The following is a 21141-nucleotide window of genomic DNA, read 5'->3' as shown; positions in this document are numbered from 1 at the left end:
GTGCGAATGACAAATCGCGCATGATGAATCAACGAATTTCCTCACCACACTATTTATGAACGTCAGATAAATCGCGAATTACGAATTACGAATCGTACGAATCGCGAATACGCGCATAGTGTAGCGCTAGCATAAGAGAACTGTGCCCATTAAGTTTAAAAGTTATTTTTGATTTGTGTAAAATCGCGTTTTGTAGTTTATTTGTAAACTTGATAAGGCAATAACATTACAAGTTAAATCAAAAGTTTTATATACTAAAATATAATGAAATTAATTATTGCCCACAAAATTTTATTTGAATTTATTTACTCGTTGAAATTTTATTTAAAACTACATTTATCTGCAGCAAAATGTGATCATATCTATTGTATGAGTCAGTAGACATTCACAATCAAAATTTTTTTATTGATTATTAAAAAAAAGTAAACCTAAGTACCTTATAGTTTTTAAATTTAAATAAATTTAACTGGAATTGTATAATCAAAGTCTTAAATCTTTTCTAATTTTATAAGGTTTTTTCAGAAATTGTGGAATGAGAAATATTCGAAGTGTTAACATACTTCATATTGATAAAATTATGATTAAAAATTCTTTAAAATTGTAGAATTTTATTACTTTTAAAATAATTCTAATTTGTATAAAAATTCTAGAAAAAATATTCAAAAAATTATATAAAATACAAAATTACAAAGACATTTTAAAAAATTCATAAATTTACAATTGTTATATTAACTTTGATTGCCCAAATACATAAATTTATTTGAATTTATATGTAAACTTTTTTTGTTTTGTTAATCAGAATATTTAACATTTGAAGTTCAATCTAAATTCATTTAAAGTTAATCTAAAAGAGACAATATAAAAAGTGCCAATTTTTTATTTCCAAAGTAGCAAGTGATTCATAATGTTCGATAGTTTCAATCTGTTAAATCCGAAAATAACAGTTTTAAAAATATAATATTCAACGAAAAACTTGTAAATTGTAGGCAGAAGTGTAAATCCACAAATCCACAGTAATTTTTTTGACGATTTTGATATATGTTTTAATTAATTATTTCACAAAAAAAGAGCTGAAAATGCATTTTTGTTGTATTTGATTTGTTAAATTGAATGATATTAATTTTAAAACAAATATAGTATTAAAAACTCTAATGATAAAATATCAAATATTGAACAAATAAAGAGACCCATGAGCTACCATAAGATCTTCGTGTAGAAATTAATATTACTTTGTATAACAAAAATTAATGTTTTGATCTGTTATTAGATTATTTTCAATAATGTGTATATAACAGAATATAATGCACAGATTACATGTATAAGGAGTCTGAAAATTTTCAACATAGCGCTTGCATAAAGGTAGAACGGACCTAACTGAGTAGAAAAGTCTCTACCATTTTGCAATTGTCGCAATAGTTAATTAGCCATTTTGCCTAGCCTACCGCCGAATACCGGCAAGCGTGCGACACGATAAGATTGCTCAACGCGAGATAAGATAAGACCGTTCAGCGAGACACGCGTTTGCAGTCGCTAGGAAGCTTGTAAACTTCCTAGCAACCGCGGATGCGCGTCTCGCTGAGCGAGCTTGTCTCGCGCTGCCGCGCGCTTGCCGGTATTCAGCGATAGGCTATTTTTTCTTAATTAATAAAATTATTAATTAAAATTATTAATTATTAATTTCTTAAAATTATTGATTTTTTGAGATTATGTACATGGATTTTGTAATGTATTTTGTTTCTTGTTATACATGATTATGGACAGTAATTACGAATAATTTACTTAACAATATGTTTTATAGATGATAAATTTTTGAAGTTGTGGCATTTCAACTAATCTATTTTTGGTTTTTGCAAAATATCTCTTGTGCTATAACTTTTTTGGCTTTTTAACTGAAAATTACATTTTACAATGAAACAAGGAAATGAAAAAAAGACAAAAATGTATACATACTTGTATAAGTCAATTTTCAGTAGTTTCGAGAAAGATCTAAAGCCAAATAAACGAAAAGAGACAAATAAGTAAAATACAAATGTACTTGCCAGTATCTAATGTGAAAGTAATATGAACAATAAAAGTGTTGAAGCAAAAAAAGTAATGGTGAGAGAAATGAAGAAAAGGGAGAGAATAAACGAAAACAGGGACAGAGAGGATTGATGCTAATGATAGATAATAAAGCTATAATTATGGAAATAAATTGAAAACTTGTAGGTATGCATCAGATAGTGATAATTCTTACTTTGTTTATTTAAATTTGTTTTTTTGTTATTTAATATGTAACATTTCTGAAATAAACCGTTTGTAGTAGGAAGGTTTGTTATCTAAGATTTTATTATGTTCCCAGTTAAATTTATGTGATATGTGTAATTTATGATTGAAGATGACAGACAGTGACTCACTTTTTTTCTTAATATTCGTTTTAATGTTCTTTGATTCTTGTGTTCAGCTGTCTTTTAATCTGACCCACATAAGAAGCCTTGCAGTCATGGCAAGAAACTTTATAAAGACACTTTATAGTAAGACACAAGGTCTGATTTATCTTTGCCATTTTTAATAAATTGTTTAAAGCTGTTATTAGCAGGCTATTTTATAATCTAAGCTTCTGGCAATAAATATGAAATCTTAAGCGATTGTTTCCACAAATGATATGATGAAAAAGTATTATTAGACATTTGAGAATTTATTTTGTGATTGGTGATAGTGTTATTACTATTAAAAAGGCATTTAAGCTTCAAACGGCGCACACTGAGTTAGCGTAACCCAGATAAATTTTTGAAGTTGTGGCATTTCAACTAATCTATTTTTGGTTTTTGCAAAATATCTCTTGTGCTATAACTTTTTTGGCTTTTTAACTGAAATTTTTTTTCTTTAGATTTCAAACTATTAATTGAAAAAATGGTTCAAAATTGATGCATTTGAACCAGAGATATTTAAATAAAAACAACAGAGTTAGGGAAACCCATGTGTGCATAAATAACGATTTTTTTATGTGTGCCATTTGAGGGTTAAGTCTGTCAATGAATGAAAAGATGAATGGTAATGGATAACAATTATTGATACATACAGGGTGTTTTTTAATGATTGTTTTAACTTTTTACTATGGGAGATGGGATTATCGACCATAATCTTACACATATGTACAGCCTGTGCACTTACATATATTGTACATGTGTGTACTAAAGTTATAGTCGGTGGTCCATCTCACATGGTAAAAAGTTGGAACAGCCATTAAGAAACACCCTGTACAATTAGTAGAGGAAAGGCACCGAATTTGGAACAGTTTCCTAAATTGAAACCCTCTTATTTCTCAGAAACTAAATATCGCACTGTACGAATACTGATAAAAACATGATTTGCTTGGTTAATTAAAGAAATAAAAACTCATATTTTATACATTCTTTTTCTATATAAAATTTGCTAAAAACGAAATCATCAAAAGTAAGAGTTTACTTGCACAACTTTCTTATGCAAATTACACAGTTTAAACAATAGTGAGTATATTATCAATAACATTGTCATCATTTTAAATGTTTGTAGTTTCTTAAAACTGTTTATTTTTCTTTTCTTTATTTATTTTTCTTTTTTTTTTATTTATTTTGTAATGCAGTTGTAAACATAAAATCGTGTATGCGTAAATTGGAACACTCCGTGAGATCAGAGATCTAGTAATGATAACTGTTACTACGCTGTGATTGTAACTTTAATATATAATACCTAATAGCTACGCCATGATCGTAACTTTAATATATAATATCTATGTATAATAACCTAAACATTTCGAGGCGAGATTTCACGAAACATAATAGACAAGTCGAAAAAATCGTGCCTGTTAAAAAAATACTTTTTAGGCCAACCTAACGGAATAAGATAGTTTATAGGATTATGTAATTTAGGTAAGATGCATAAATCAATAAAATGTAACATTAATACTTCAATCGTATACAAGTTCCAAATTAGGCGCCCATTTCGTCAGATGCTCTTTTTAACATATATCACAAAAACAATATTTATTTAAAATATATGAAACAGTATTATAAAAATTACTATATTATTTGATAGAAGATACTTTCTAATTTAAATTAGTATTTTTAAAAGTGTTTTTCTAATCATTATTTAAGAAATATAGTCCATAAACGAAGTTGATGTTTCAAATTCAGTGCCTTTCCTCTATCTTAATGATTAAGTTTAAATTTTTTTTAAAGAACATGGGATGGGATAAATAGAAATGTCTGTTAAGCCTATAATAATGTATCTCTTGTGTAAGATTGGATGGTGTGAAAGATAGTTTAGATATCTGCTACAGAAGTTTTTCTTTTGGAACTAGTTACATATAATCTTGCCATTGTTTAAAATTAACCCTTATTCGGTACTATGAGGTCAATCTGATTCCAACTGAATTTAACTTTTAATTAACTATCGAAAATTAACGAAACTCGTAAACACTTTTTTACATACTCAGAATCAAATTTTAATTAAAACAATTATTTCATTTCAAAGTAAAATGTCTGAAAGGTAATCTGTAATTATTTCAAGTCATTACTGTCAATATCTTCTTTGCAGCAAGCATTTTTGTTTGTTGGGGTCCCAACAGACCCCAGGGTATTGGTTATAAAATTCCACTGAAATGTATCAGGCTAGGGTTAATAAAGCAAGGTCCAAAAAATTGATGCAATATCTATGTTAGTTTCTATGGTAAATTTAAATCTGTTTGAAAGGATTTGAAAATGTCAAGAATTGAATTGAATTTGTGGGAGCAATTAAAATAATATCTACAATCTGTAGTACATTGATAATTTAATTTAAATGATAGATTTTATTAATAACTTTATCCTCAATATCTTGGAGGACAAGGTCAGAAATTATAGGAGTCAATGGGGAACCCATCAAAGTATCAAATATTTGTTTATAGTACTTGTTACATTAAAAAAAACTTCAATTTAAAATAATTGTGTTGCGATTAAAAATTCTTTGAGTGGGATAGCATTATTTAGAGAGATCTAATTCATCTATAGTAATGCTCTTATGAACCAGTTCTAAAGATATTAGTAGTGTAGAGACGACATTGAAAGACATTAACTGAAAGCCACTATTAAGATTTATTTCATTGAGTTGTTGGCTAATGAAAACTATTGCTTATGTAACTCTCAGCTTTGGATATGCTTTTATATAATTATATTATTTATATAATTATATAATTATAATAAATACTATATAAGAAAATTGATAAGAGATTAAAGAGGACTGCTGATGTAGAAAATTACTATTCTGAGGGAAACCTGGATTGTGTGTATTTTCAGTAATCTCAAGGCCGGTTCTTGGCCGCCCGTGTGCAAACCTATTTTTTGCCGCTCCGCATTATTCCATTAAAATTTTAGAAAATACAAAAATACTCATACTTCATATAGGATAGGATGAACAAATAATTTTACTTGTAAAATATGTGTTATGCATTTTATTTCAATAATTATCTAGAAAGAAGAAAAAACAAAATAATTTTAAGATATATTAAAATATATATTTTTTAAAATATTTTAAAATTAAATAATTATATAAACAATATAAACTATATAATAACTATATAAACAAAATAAGTGTTTACCTACGTTTTCAAAATAATTCTTCTGGCTTTTAGAGATGCGAATTCGTCTATTATTTTTGATAAGTCTATATTTTCTGACATTTCATGTTCAATAGAAATAAGTGCAAGATTACTTATTGTTAGTTTTTCCTGGGATATCGTAGATCACAGATAATTTTTAATTGTTTTTAGTTTTGAGAAACTTTTCTCGCTAGACGCAACGGAAACTGGCAGTGTTAAAAAAATTCTTAGAGCAATGGTAAAATTTGGGAAACAAGACATTAAATCAGCATCTGTGATCTTTTGTAAAATATGAAGGGGATTATTTGATAATAATGCGTCAGGAAAAATTTTCCGATACGACACTATTTCATGATATATGATATATGTCAGATCCATATATGATTTCATTAAGGCGTCATTATCCATTTCTTTAAAATTATATAAAAAGCTAAATAAAGATTTACATTCATTCATTAATTTAAACCTTTGACCAAGAGAATTGCTTATGTGATCTAAAATGGTAAAATAAAAATGTATTTTAAAGTGCTGTTTAGGATCTTCAACTGAATCAGCTTTACTTTCGTAAGAGACTAGACTTTACTTTTGACAGAGAAAAACGTAAGCCGTACACGTCGTAATAGGCTATAGAATAGTCATATGTACGACTTGTGTTTTTCTCTGTCTTACTCTACAACTACGACTACGTCTCGTTCTCTGTCTTTGGTCTAAGAAGAGTTAGGTCAATATGGTGACAATTTTTGATCCGTTGCCTCCATCCGCCATATGTTTTAGCCAAACAACCGCGAATTTTAAACATAATATTTGTAAAACGAAATAATAATTAAGATCAAAAATGTGTATATATATATATATATATATATATATATATATATATACAGGGTGTCCCAACGCACGTGAGTCAATGCTCGTAAAAAGGTAAAAGGGATCGAGATAAACATCCAATATTGTCCAATATTGGGTTAGGTCTGCAAATAATCGAGATATTAACGTGTGGAATCTGCAAATAATCTAATTCATTTTTATCGTAATTGTGAACAGTAAATGATAAAAGCTTATCATACATTTACAATAGATTTTTTCTGTTATGGCTCGAGCGGATCGAGCTCTTTCCTCGGCGCTTTTATTCGCATAATTTGAAAAATTAATACCTCGATTATTGGTGGACCTAACCCGAGACTTAACCCAAGATAATACTGGACTTTTATGTTCATCTCGATCCCTTTTACCTTTTTACGAGCATTGACCCATGTGCGTTGGGGCACCCTGTATGTATATATAAGTTATTAAATAAATAATTTAATTAATAGACATGATATTGATATATAATTTAATTTACCATAACAAAACACCGTGCACTGTACATGTGTTCGCACTTCACACGGCATGTCACCAACCTAGACCTAAAGATGATAAAATCAGAGTAATCAATGTAAATTTGGTTGTATATGGCGACGGATTGATCTAACTCTTCTTATAGGAACTTTACTTGACATCGCCAAGAGTGCTGTTTTACTGTTTGCGGCTGCTATTTGAATCTTCGCTATCGGAAAATCTCCGGTATCACTGCATAAAAAAACAATTGTTTGCCCAGTTGTAGTATAGATTTTGTTTGAGATTTTAATCTGTAATATAGATTTTTTTTATGTATATAGATTCTATAGTTTTTTTATGTATATAGATTCTATATTATTTATTGGGCAAACTGATGAGATAGAATGCTCTTATTAAAATTAATCTATACTTTTTATTGGAATTATTTATTCTTTGATATTCTATTAATTATTTTTTCACATTATGTGGGGTGTGTTGTAATTATTTTTACACATTATTATCGTTTTACAAATTGGGAGATTTTGTTTCTTAATTTTTATAAAACATTAAGACTCCAAGGGCAGCTTTCGGCCGCCTTCTTAAACCGGACGCCCGCATGCGGGGTACGCGTTTGCCCTCCGCCAGGACCGGCACTGAGTAATCTGTAATACTTGGGTAGGATGCCATTTCTTATTAGAAATGTTTTACGTGTCGAATTATCTATTAAAATTTTTCTTTTTTATCTGGCTAGTAAATCTTATTCTTTTTTGTTATGCTATTACATCAATCTTTGTTTATTAGAGAATAAATGCTAGAATTTGACTATTGATTTCATTTTTGCAGTGTAATTATGTTTATCTAATATTGCTGTGATACTATCTTTATCTACTTTTTATGATAATAATGTTAGGGTATTTTTAAAATAAAATGTTCCATATTGGATAACCTTTGGGATAATAATTTGTCTGTGATGTTGTATTCCGAGTTTCTTTTATAAAATCTGTTGATTATTTGTATGAGTTTATTTCTGATGGAAGAAATAATATTATTGTCATACCTTTTGTTAAGTTTCTTTCTAGACTTTTGATTAATTCTAAAATTTTACTTTCATATTTTTGAAAATTAGTAGGTTCTTCTCCTAGTTGTAATAGGAGAAGTTTTATTTCCTCAGGTATGCTAAGATTGATTAAATTTATTAATCATTTTTTATGTTGTATTTCAAGACTCAATGATTCATCAAAAATATTGGCCGTAACGTTTACCGCAAATTTTTAATTTTTGAAGGTGTAGTTATAGTGAATAAATATGTACATGTTAACTGGAAATTATTATTTTGTTTTTTCTATACGAAAAATTTTACAAGTACAATGAATAGGTTTTTATTTTAATTTTTATTTTTATTCTTAATTTTGCTATAATATATACACGTACGCACACACACGCGCGCACGCATTAACTCGTACCGTGCAAACGTTTTTTTCAGCACCTTAATCGTGTAAAATGGGGGTCGTTTTAGTTCAGTGCATTAAATTATAGATTAAAGGGTTTAAAAATCTGAAAAAATTTTTATAACTTAAGTAACTTTTTTATTTTGTAAATTCTTTGAACAAATTAGTGAAAAATAATATGTTTAAGTAATTTGTTTATGTAAATAAAGTAAAACGTGAAAACGTACTATCTCGTTAAAAAAAATTGTAACTTTGGGACAAATTATTGAATTTAAAAAAAAAAGGAAAATTAGAGCTTAAGAATTTTACTTAAGTATTTTACAAGAAAAAGAGTACTTTTAATTTTAATGAAATTTTATTTTTAAAAACTTAAAAATAGTTATATTTATTTTTCCCTAATTATGTTTTTTATAATACGTTGCACATCACTGATTGAGCGCTATTCCATCTTTACTTCTAAATGAAAATGTGTTTATATTAAAAATTTTGTTCTAAAATTTATTTTCTAATAATAAATATTAGAACTTTAAAAAAATGTCAGAAAATAAAAGAACTTAGATACTTGGTATACGTAAACTGTAAACTTGGGTTGTTTACGTCCAGACGGAATTTCAACTACCTGCTGCAATAGTGCATATATGCAAACTGAGCTGCCAAAACTTGGGGAGTGAGTACTTTACTTGAATACAATTATTTTCAGCTTAGCCCGAAGAAGTTTCCCCCAATTTCTAAGATACTGAAAATAATTTATTTTAGCCGGACATAAACGACTCCCTGTTTACATGGTAGAGGTTAATTTTATATATATATATATATTGTTAATTGTAAAATAATTCGGTAAATTTACTATTCGGCATATTCCTATTTAATACTAATTTTAATTAGTGTCTGACCGAAACTAGGTTTTGTCACAGAAATTGAAACTGAATTTCGGTTTTCAAGTCAATTTTGGCCGAAACCGAAACCGAAACTTCTTTAACTTATTGTTAGTCATACAAAATTAATAATTCAATTACGGAACAAAATGCATATTAATAAAACATATTAATTATTTACTAATGAAATTAAAACTTTTACAGTTACATAACATCTTACTAAATAAAAATGAAATATTCTTCGAAAAATAAAACAACATAAACTCTTTTAAAAATTAATTTCTTTAAACAAAATTTATTTTTTTTAAATTCATTCTCAGACATAATTAACGGAATATAAATATTTTGGAATAATTTCTCAGTAATAAGTAATAATATTTGTCAATAGGTTAATGTGACTGACAGTAATATGACTTAGAATTTTGTTTACATTATTTGTTAATAATCAAAATTGAATAATCTAATGTTATATGCTAAGTACTCCGAGATGTGCCGATAGTTTCGGCGTCAGTCAAAAGTTTGGCCACTTTTTTGACCGAAATCGAAATGTAGCCGAAAATCGTATTTTGGGCCAAAACCAGCTGAAACCAGTTGGATACTAATTTTAATTGTATTTAATCTCGACCAAATACAGGAAAGTAAAGCTTCTGAAATGACTTTTGTAAATTTATTTACAAGGAACATTGCCCAATACATACACCGTAGACGTCGGTTTTAATGAAACTTTCATCACAAAAAGTACTTGTGAAGTGATGAATCACGATATCTTTTAACAGCAATCATCAATGTTTAATAGGAAAAATTGATGTGATAAAAAGTTAATAAAAACCGATAAAAATAAGAAATTATGGTAAAAATGCAGAATAAGGGTGGCCACATCGATTACCTTGACTTTAACATATTATTAATCCTTTGCCTATACATCGGGTTACGGTAACCCCAGTCGATTTTGAAATGTCCGCTGCTTAAAAATATTTAGCAAGAGGACAGTGGGACGGGGGGGGGGAGTTTGAACTGTGCTCTACTTATTCCTCTTTGGGCGTTGTCAATGTTCTGAAAACAAGTAGGAGAACAACAGAAGTAGGAGCATCGAAAATGTGTGTTGGGGTTACAGTTAACCCGTGTGTAAGGAACGTAACAAAAAATGGAAAATTTGAAGAGTAAATAAAAATTATTTTTTTGTTCATTACGTATCATTCACGCATACAGTACTTACATATATTACCAATGTCGCGATCATTTTGCGAAAATATGCTGCAATTGTAGCATTACAAATTAAAAATTTTTTTTGTAACAAACAAAATCTTTTATAATAAATATTTTTTGTATTAATTATGTTTTTGTGTATTAATAATTGTTTTTTAAATAAATATTACTATTTTCTTTTACTATTGTGTTTAAATTGCATTCATTTTTTACTAAATTCACATTACAAAATAAATATATTTTTTGAACAGAATAAAAAAACTGACGATAGATTCTTAAAGTACAACTCTTCCCCTTTCCATTGATCACCATTTTAATTATTTTATCTATTTTTTTCTAATAAATACGGGCGTTTGAAAAAAAGGCAAATTTTTACAAAAATTTTTTGTTCCTTTCTCATTCTTTTAAAAAAATCTCTTTTCTTTTAATATTTTTGACTTTTCAGCCAAGACCATCATAATTCTGAAATTTTTTTCCTTTCGATAAAAAAAAGGAAGTTAAAATTAATGAAATACATTTGGAGGTATAAGTCAACGAAATTTTGGGGTTAGCGTAACTCTTGTGTGTAGGAATCGGGAGAAAAATAAGGCAGAGGGTTAAGATTACTCTTATGAGTAACCCTCAAAAAGTTTTAGCCATTGTTCATTATCCGTTAAAATATTATTAATAAAAAATGTTTTATAAACAAAATTTTTACCATTTGAATCTCAATCGCAGACCTCATTTCGCATCGTAAACAAAGGGAAAATGTAAAACAGAGCAATTATGGATCTTGTCGCGGGCTGTAAACTAGAGGATATGGAGTGGACCTCTATTTGCCTTGAAAACTCGATTTTCCCTTTGATGCAGTAATTAATTGAATTGTGTCTCTATGTTATAGAAGAAAAAGATTAAATTAATGTCTAGAGGTACTGAGAACTTTTAATTTGTAAAGTTCGTCCAGAGTTAATCTCGAGATTAAAACTACTTTGACCCGTATTATAAATTACAGAATTGTTATTGATGTTTGATACGACGCTTGCTACAAAAGTACTTGCTCTATTTGATAGTTTCTAATTTTACACTATAATGGCTCATTACAATAATTTTTCTTGATACAATGCAGTTTGCTTTTTTGAAATTATGTATCCCTTACTGAAGCAGTAAAATTCTGAAGTGCAATTTTCCAATCCGCATTCAGTGCTCATCTTCGTAAGTCGTATTATCAATTTTTTATTTTTTGCTTCAATAAACTGTTTAACTCATTAAGGCCACTCTAGGATTTAAAAAAATCGATTTTTTTGCTTAAAAGGTGCCTTAATACTTTAAAAATAATATACCAAAGGATTATGGGAAAAATATCTAAGTACTCGAATTTTGAATTTTGGCGCAGTCCCTCCCGGTCCACTGCGAGCACCTTTTATGATCACTACGGCGCGCTGTAATTTAGGAGGATTGGAGCAGTAAACGGCAAGGGATGATGAAGGCATTTGCTACCTGAAGAGACTTTCGTGTTTTGAAAGGCTTTCGTGGCTTTCGTACTTTCGTTTATGAGAGTTTTAATTCGACGGTGTGGGCCCTGGCGCCAAAATCAATTTTCAGCGGAAAAATAGTATGAGATATTGCAACGAATATTGCTGTTTGCGCTTACACCGACGACTTTTCTTCTATTATGCACATAATGGATGTTATGGGTATGAAAATTGGGTCTAACAGCTATTATATGTATCTGAAGGGTGGACGCACAACATATTAAGCTTGCAGAGCGATCACTGTCTGAAGCTGCAAAAAAGACACGGATCAGTTTGAAGACTCTCAGAAAAGAAGTGCAAGAGCAGAACGTTCATCTGGAAGGCCAAATGTATGGCATCGCCGATTAAAGGTATATAAAGAAGGATGTTAAAAAAGTCCGATTTTTGGCCTCTTTCCGAACTGTATATTATGAACCATTTTGTATATGCCGTCTTTGCATTCTAACATTCAAATATCTATGGTTAGTAACTTTTCAATATAAAATATTAAGGATAACCTTTCCAAAACATCGAATTTATGAAAATTGTAAGCATGCTATGTGCTTATCCGATTTGCGAAAAAAGACCGATAAAACCCCAAAAATTTTTATTTTCCTTGTACTTCTGGGATGTGAGGCTGTATTTTTCTTTTCAAGTGGGACCCAAACAACTTTTTGCTATCATCAAAGGTTTTCAAAGGGAGCAAAAAATCGGACTTTTTTTAAAATCCTCCTCTGATTTTTCAATACTGAAAACTTTAAACGCGTTTTTCTCGAAACACTTTTCAAGACGGCCAAACTCATAACTCGAACAAATCTTTACCGATTGACTTGAAATTTTAACTGTATATTCAAAATTACATTCTTTACAGAAGTACGTAGGATTTTTTCATCATATTGCATAGTTTTTTATTATAAACAATTTTCTGGCGATTTTTTTGGAAATTTTGAATTTTGTTTTAGAAATGCGTTATTCTTTCAAAAATTAATACATCAAATAATCCTTCTGTAGCTATTCCCATATACAGGGTGATTCAAAATAACTATATGTCCTTGCATAGACATATTCTTAGTAATATTCTGAGTCAACTCTTTCTTTCGCAAAAAATTAGAGCTTAGACTTCTAGATATAATAAGAAATAGTTTACGTATCCTGAATCAGATACAAGAGGTAAGCAGGGGTGGCACAACTCACCGCTGCTCGCGGGCATCACGAGCGAGGCGTCTGCTGCGCTCAATAATCGATAATCATCTCAATTAACTTTAACAATGGTATTTAGTATTTTGAATCATCCGAATATTGTGTAATAAAGGAAGAAATGAATAGGTGACAAAGAGAGAGAGGGAGAGAGAGGGGGGAAGGGGGAGACAGAGGGGGGAGAGAACCTGTTCGAACCTGTTTACGGACGTACCATTTCGCAATCAATTGATAGTTCTCACGATCCATCCTTCAGTTTATCGGATTAAAAGTTTTTCTTCTTTCTTCTTACATTTTATCACTTCAGTCATTTACATAGTTATACACACGCACGCACACACACGCGCACGCGCGCGCGCGCGCGCACACACACACACACACACACACATACACTCTGTTCACTCACTTGACCGAATTTATTTACACATCAAAAAAATAGTACGAAACATTTAACTATTAAACATTACTAATCACTCGGCACGTCAAAATTACTCGAAGAAAGAAACACGTATTTACTCGACAAACACAACACGTGTTTACTAGTTACTCGATGTCAGCTGACATCGAGCTCAGCTAAACAAGCAGACAACTGACTTTATTGGTTATTGTGTAACACTGTCGAATATATGTCTGGGAACGCGACAACTTAAAGATAAAAATATTGGTTAATATGATTTACTATTATAATTTGTTGAAGAATATGTTGGAAATGCATACACGGAGACATGGAGAGCAAAAAATTTTACATTCTAGCAATCAATTTGAATATTCTTAACGTAATTATTTAGATGATAGAAAATTAATTTTAAATCTATTTAGCTGAATTATTAGATGCTGGAATAAAATTATTCTTTTTTCCGTGGACAATTTGTTTATTATTTGTTAATCTTGTATGAAATGCTAAATTATTTGTATGAAAATGTAATTATTTTATTTGTTTTTTAAAATGCAAACTTTGAGAGAAAGTTCCCCGCAATAAATATTTGATTGCCCTGAAAAGGGTAGATTAATTAATTAATTAAAATTTTCAAGAACTTTTTTCTTTCTTCTTTCTTCATAACAGATGTTCAAAATGGTTACCGTTCATTGTAACAGAAGTTCTCATGCGTCTTAGCAAATTTCTTTGCATCATTTCCAAAGTGGTATGGTGGGGGCATTGACCATCCGCGAAGATCATACAAGTACAGCGAAACGATCAATATATTAATAATCTCTTGATTATTAGAAACGTTAGAGGTGAAGAAAGAGATATGGCACAATACACGAATGAAGAATACTACGATATGCTGATGGCACTTGGTGAATGCCAGGGACAGTATGCCGCTGCAAGAAGATATGCAGAATTATACCCACATCGAGCAAGACATCCACCGGCTAACGTTATACTTGGAGCAGCTCAACGTTTATACGAAACTGGAACTGTCTTACCACGAAAAAAAGATTGCGGTAAACATTGCAATGAAAGAAATTTGCGAAATGTGGAGACAGTTTTTCGTGCCGTTGAACAAGAACCCGAAATTAGTATTCGGACCATTGCTCGAGAGCACAATCTGTCTTACTCCACAATACAGAGAATCTTAAGCGAAGAAAAGTTGCACTCTTATCATTATACCCGCGTGCAACATCTACGAGAAGAAGACTATCCTCGAAAAAAGAGATTTTGTGAAAATTTTCTGAGAAGAGTAAACGAGGATCTGGAATTTCCTTCTCGTGTGATAGTCAGCGACGAGTCACTATTCACACAAGAGGGACATTTTAATTCTCACAACATGCATATTTGGAACGACGAGAATCCGCGCGTCACTCGACTTAGACATTTTCAAGTACGATGGAAATTGAACGTCTAGGCAGGAATTATGGGTACAAACATACTGGGCCCAGTTATTCTGCCAGATATCATAAATGGCGCATTGTACAAACGCAAATTTTTGAAAGAAAATTTTCCAGATTTTTTGGAAGAAATTCCATTAGCAGACAGGAATAGAATTATATTCCAACAAGACGGTGCTGGACCCCACAATGCCAGAGTCGTTACAGATTATTTAAATGAGCAATTTCCAGGACCCTGGATGGGCCGATATGGTCCAATACCTTGGCCTGCAAGATTCCCCGACCTTAATTTGTTGGATTTTTTTTTCTGGGGCTATTGCAAAGAAATTATTTACAGAAGACTTCCTGAAAACATCGAAGACTTGAAAGACAAACTCCATCATGCCGTTTGGGCCATCAATAATGATTTTGGAGAAGATGCAAAAAAATTTGCTAAGACGCATGAGAGCTTCTGTTACAATGAACGGTAAACATTTTGAACATCTGTTATGAAGAAAAAAGAAAGAAAAAAGTTCTTGAAAATTTTAATTAATTAATTAATCTACCCTTTTCAGGGCAATCAAATATTTATTGCGGGGAATTTTCTCTCAAAGTTTGCATTTTAAAAAACAAATAAAATAATTACATTTTCATACAAATAATTTAGCATTTCATACAAGATTAACAAATAATAAACAAATTGTCCACGGAAAAAAGAATAATTTTATTCCAGCATCTAATAATTCAGCTGAATACAGATTTAAAATTAATTTTCTATTATCTAAATAATTACGTTAAGAATATTCAAATTGATTGCTAGAATGTAAAATTTTTTGCTCTCCATGTCTCCGTGTATGCATTTCCAACATATTCTTCAACAAATTAGAATAGAAAAATCATATTAACCAATATTTTTATCTTTAAGTTGTCGCATTCCCAGACACATATTCGACAGTGTTACCACACAATAACCAATAAAGTCAGTTGTCTGCTTGTTTAGCTGAGCTCGATGTCAGCTGACATCAAGTAACTAGTAAACACGTGTTGTGTGTTCGTCGAGTAAATACGTGTTTCTTTCTTCGAGTAATTTTGACGTGCCGAGTGATTAGTAATGTTTAATAGTTAAATGTTTCGTACTATTTTTTTGATGTGTAAATAAATTCGGTCAAGTGAGTGAACAAAGTGCGTGTGCGTGCGTGTGTGTGTGTGTGTGTGTGTGTGTGTGTGTGTGTGTGTGTGTGTGTGTGTGTGTGTGTGTGTGTGTGTGTGTGTGTGTGTGTGTGTATGACTGTGTAAATGAGTGAAGTGATAAGATGTAAGAAGAAAGAAGAAAAACTTAATCCGATAAACTGAAGGATGGATCGTGAAAACTATCAATTAATTGCGGAATGGTACGTCCGTAAACAGGTTCGAACAGGTTCTCCCCCTTCTCTTTCTCCTCTCTCTCTCTCTCTCTCTCTCTCTTTCTCTCCCGTCTCCCGGTCTCTCCGCTGCGTGATGGACGTGTCAAAGATCGCTCCGCAAATGCAGTTAATTTAAAGTGATTAAGAAGTAAAAGAAAATTATAAAAAGGTGTCGTGGCTGTAAGAATACGCGTAAGGTATTAAGGACCAAATAGGACCAAAGTTTTCTAGCGAGAGTGCGTGGATCTATGCAGAAAATTAGTGTATTTTCCATGCGGGTTATACATGTTGCGACAGGTAGACATTTATAGTGACGTGTATATTAATTAAAGTTACGTACGTGAGTGCGCGCCCGTATCGATAGGATCGGCATCAGCCGATACCTACTAATATGGTCGATGAATATGCGGAATGTAGATGTGCCGCATGTAAGAAGGAAATAAAAAGTCAGATCGTAACATGTAAGTCATGTGTCAAACTTTTTTTCCATCCAGGATGTGCAAGTAAACATAAGGTGTATGACAGAAATCGAGAATATGTGTCTTGTCTTGGCCCATATGAGAAGTTCACAGTAAACAGTGAAAAAGATATAGATGTGAAAAAAACACCAATACAGACGGGAAGCGGAAGAGAAAGACTAAGTTCTACAGGATCGACAGGAAGTGGCGGAAGCAGAGCGATAGGAGTCAACGTGGGCATGGATACGAAAATTGATTGGCTAGTAAGAACTATGAGAGAGATAAAAGATGAAATGGCATGCAAACGAGAAATAAAAATGCTGATTAAGGAAACAGTGCAAGAGGAAATAAAAGCTATTAAACAAGAAATGGAAGACCTACGAAAAGTAATACGAGGAGGAATGCAGGCGTCAGCGGAAAATGTGCGCGGCAGTTACAGTGAGGCAACGAAGAAAAAGAAGGAAAACATCAATCATCAAACCGAAGACTCAGCAAGAAAGTGAGACCACTAAAAAAATAATAAAAGAAAAGGTTGATATTAAGAATATGCCAATGGGGATAACAAAGGTACGAAAAGGAAGAGAAGGAACAGTAATTCTAGGATGTGAGACCAGAGAAGAAATAGATAAATTAAAAGATGTAGTACAGTCTAAACTAGGTGACAATTATAATGTTACAGAATCACTACAAAAGAAGCCGAAAATAAAAATTGTTAATATTAGCGAGGAAGAAATACAGTTGGATGACGATGAGCTAATAGATACAATAAAGAAACAGAATAGTATTGGTGAATCTTGTATAAGCATAGTTAAGAAAATCCCGAAAAGAAAAAATATGAATGATAGTCAATCTAGAAGAAAAGGAAAAGAAGATAGATCTTTAATAATTGAAGTAGATGAAGTAACACATGAATTAATGTTTAAAAAAAAAGTTGAATATAGGCTGGAGAAAATGTCCTGTGTTCAATCACTTTAGTATAAAGAGATGTTTCAAGTGCTGGGGATTCTACCACATTGCAAAAAACTGTACGAGGGATGAAACGTGTCATAAATGTACAGAAAAGCATAAAGCAAGTGAATGTAGAGAGAAGTAGAATGTGTAAATTGTATGTTTAAAATAAAAACATAATTTAAAAATAAAAGACGATTATGATGCTCTGGATCCGGAATACCCGACATATAAGAGGGCTATCGAAGAGGAGAAGAGGAGAGGTGGATGGGAAGCAAAAAAATAGCAATTACAGAAAGAAGAGGATCAGATAATATATACAAACGCGCAAAGTTTAATGGCACATAAGGACGAGATACAGCATCAGATTATGAAGAAATTAAATCCGGCAGTTATTGCATTGTCGGAGTCGAGACTGATTGCAGAAATTGAAGACAGTGAAATAAGTGTACCGGGATACAGTGTGGTTAGATGCGACGCGGAAAATAGAAATACAGGGGGGGTTGCTCTGTATGTAAGAGACGATATCAAGTATGAAATAGTAGTATTGAAAAAATTAGAAAGGATTGTGTGGTGCGGTACAATAGAAGTAAAAGAGAAATTGTTTAAAGGAGTGTTAATGGTAATATATCATTTACCGAGTGCGTCACATGGAGAGTTTATAGGATTCTTAGAGGAGATAGTAGAAGAATTAACGATAAAAGAAGAGTGTATAATATTAGGAGACTTTAATATAGATTGTATGACAGACTCTTATACAAATAAACTACTAACGACTCTGCAAAGTCTAAATATGAAGCAATATGTGGATAAACCAACGAGAGTTACCGAAAATAGTAAAACAATTATAGATCTAGTTTTTGCGAATAAAGATATAAATATAGAAGTCAAGTACGAACCTAAGATAACGAATCATGCGTAGATAAAAGTCGTAATAAATACGAACAAGATTGTAAATAAATATAAAGAATTCAGTGCAGGGATTATAGTAGATATAATGCGGATGAGTTTATTAAGCTAGTGGAGAGTAATTTAGAAAAAGGATATGATTTAGATATTAATAAGTTAGATATTAATGTAAGGGTAAAGAATTTAATTAATAGTATTGTAGATGCGCTGGACATCTCAGCACCTAAGAAAATTTTTAAAATACCGAAAATATGGGAAGGGAAAAAATGGTATTCAAAGGAAATAGAAGAGCTAGCGACTAGAAGAGATGAGGCTTATAGAAAAGCACTGTACGATAGCACGGAACAAAACTGGCAACAATTTAAAATAGAAAGAAATGCAGTAGTTAATTTAATTAGAACAAAGAAAAAAGAATATTATGAAAACATGATCGATCATAATAGTAACAATCCCACAACTATGTGGAAATCATTAAAAGAAATTATTAGAGGAGGACCAATAGGCTCGAAAGTTGTAGGAAAAATAAATTTTGAAATATTAGACAATAATATAAAGTGTGATATAGCTGATAAATTTAACTCATATTATATACAAAGTATTAAAGACATAATAAAATCTATAGATAAGAATTATACAACGAGCACAAATAAAAAAACTATTTATTGTATTGAAAAGAAGGGAGAGCTAGAAAAATTTGAGTTAATTACGACAAAACAAGTAAGAAAAATCATTAGGGAATTACCAAAAAAGAAAGGTACAGAAGAAAGAATAACTAGCGATATATTAAAAACGGTGTTTTGTGTCATAGAAGAGGAATATTGTGATATAATAAATAAGTCATTGAATGAGGATTGTTTTTTGAAAGAGTGGAAAACATCTACGATAATTTCAATACCAAAAGTAGAAAAACCTAAGAGGGCAAGTAATTATAGGCCTTTTAATATATTACCAATATATGAAAAAGTATTAGAGATAATAGTTAAAAAGCAAATTGAGGTCTACCTAGAAAGTAATAATATTATAACGGAACATCAGTCGGGTTTTAGGAAAAATTATTCGTGTGAAACAGCAATTCAAACAGTTATAGATGAATGGAAATTGATTATTAGTGAGAGACAAATAGTAGGAGTTATTTTTGTAGATCTTAAACGGGCTTTTGAGACAATTAATAGAGAAAGATTATTAGAGAAATTATACGAGTATGGTATTACAGGAACAGTTCTAGAATGATTTAGAATTACTTGAAAAATAGAATGCAACAAGTTCAATTTAATGATAGATGGTCTAAGATACTGACTACGGAATACGGAGTGCCACAGGGTTCGGTATTGGGCCCATTGTTGTTTATAATATATAATATATATGAATGATATTGTTAACGTTTGCTCAGATGTGTGTAATATGAAAATGTTTGCGGACGATACGTTAATATATGTAACAGGTGAGAGTAGTGCGGAGGTAGAGAGGAAATTGAATATTGCATTTAACGTAGTGGAGGAATGGATGAATATTAATAAACCGTAGATGAATGCGGGGAAAACAAAATATATGTTAGTTAGAGGTATAAGAAAAGAATTGGGAGGCAATACTATTGTGAGATGTTTAGATGGAAATGAGATTGAGCGCGTAGAAATAATAAAGTACTTGGGCATAATTATTGATGATAGACTTAGATTCAGCGGTCACTGTGATTACATGCTAAAGAAAATAGGGAAGAAAATAAGTTTTTTAAATAGAATAGGGAACTTTATCTCGGCTTACACTAGATGTACGATATACAAAACAATTATAGCACCTCACTTTGAGTATTGTGCGACGCTACTAATAGATTGAGAGATACACAGTTAAGTAGGCTCCAAATAGCGCAAAATAGAGCTATGAGAGTCATATTGCAATGTGACAGACGTACCAAAGTTAAATGTATGCATCAAGCGTTGCAATTTATGACCATAAAACAAAGGCTGTATTACAATATGTGCATGTTTATTTTTAAGATCTTAAATAATATGATGTCGGAGCAATTTAGTAATAGACTTAGAATAGTAGAAGGAGAACGCGAAACTAGTCAGACAGGGGATATTGTTATTGAATTTCGAAAAACAAGAAGCGCGCAAAAAAGTTTATTTTATGAGGGTGTGTTAATGTACAACGCATTACTACCCGAAGTTAAACATTGTAATCGTTTAGAAATGTTTAAACGAATGCTAAAAGTGTTTGTTTTTAATGATGTGGCATAAAATTGTATATATGTGTATTGAAAATAGCTGAAAAAGCTAATAAAAGATCAATCAATCAATCAATCTCCCTCTTTCTCTCTTTGTCACCTATTCATTTCTTCCTTTATTACACAATATTCGGATAATTCAAAATACTAAATACCATCGTTAAAGATAATTGAGATGATTATCGATTATTAAGCGCAGCAGACGCCTCGCGATGCTCGTGGTGCCCGCGAGCAGCGGTGAGTTGTGCCACTCTTGCTTACCTC

At 31.0% G+C, this 21141-nt stretch overlaps 1 protein-coding gene across 3 annotated transcripts in view; it reads left to right on the top strand.

The window, feature by feature from the left end:
• LOC105839668 overlaps nucleotides 1–21141 on the top strand; it is a 36987-nt gene that overhangs the window by 2214 nt on the left and 13632 nt on the right. The window contains exon 3 of one of the 3 annotated variants that reach the window (XM_036291642.1): nucleotides 11157–11762. The exons of 1 other annotated variant lie outside the window; for it this stretch is intronic. In XM_036291642.1, coding sequence (XP_036147535.1) covers nucleotides 11157–11192 — 36 coding nt within the window. In that variant the 3' untranslated portion in view covers nucleotides 11193–11762. Of the gene's footprint in view, nucleotides 1–1798; nucleotides 2309–11156; nucleotides 11763–21141 lie in introns of those variants that run through there. One more of the 3 variants, XM_036291644.1, reaches the window with a different exon arrangement.

The sequence above is a fragment of the Monomorium pharaonis genome, chromosome 9 (genome assembly GCF_013373865.1).
Source record: "Monomorium pharaonis isolate MP-MQ-018 chromosome 9, ASM1337386v2, whole genome shotgun sequence".
NCBI classification, from domain to species: domain Eukaryota; kingdom Metazoa; phylum Arthropoda; class Insecta; order Hymenoptera; family Formicidae; genus Monomorium; species Monomorium pharaonis.
The sequence above is the reverse complement of the archived record's forward strand: the minus strand, read 5'-3'. Positions and strand labels throughout refer to the sequence as shown.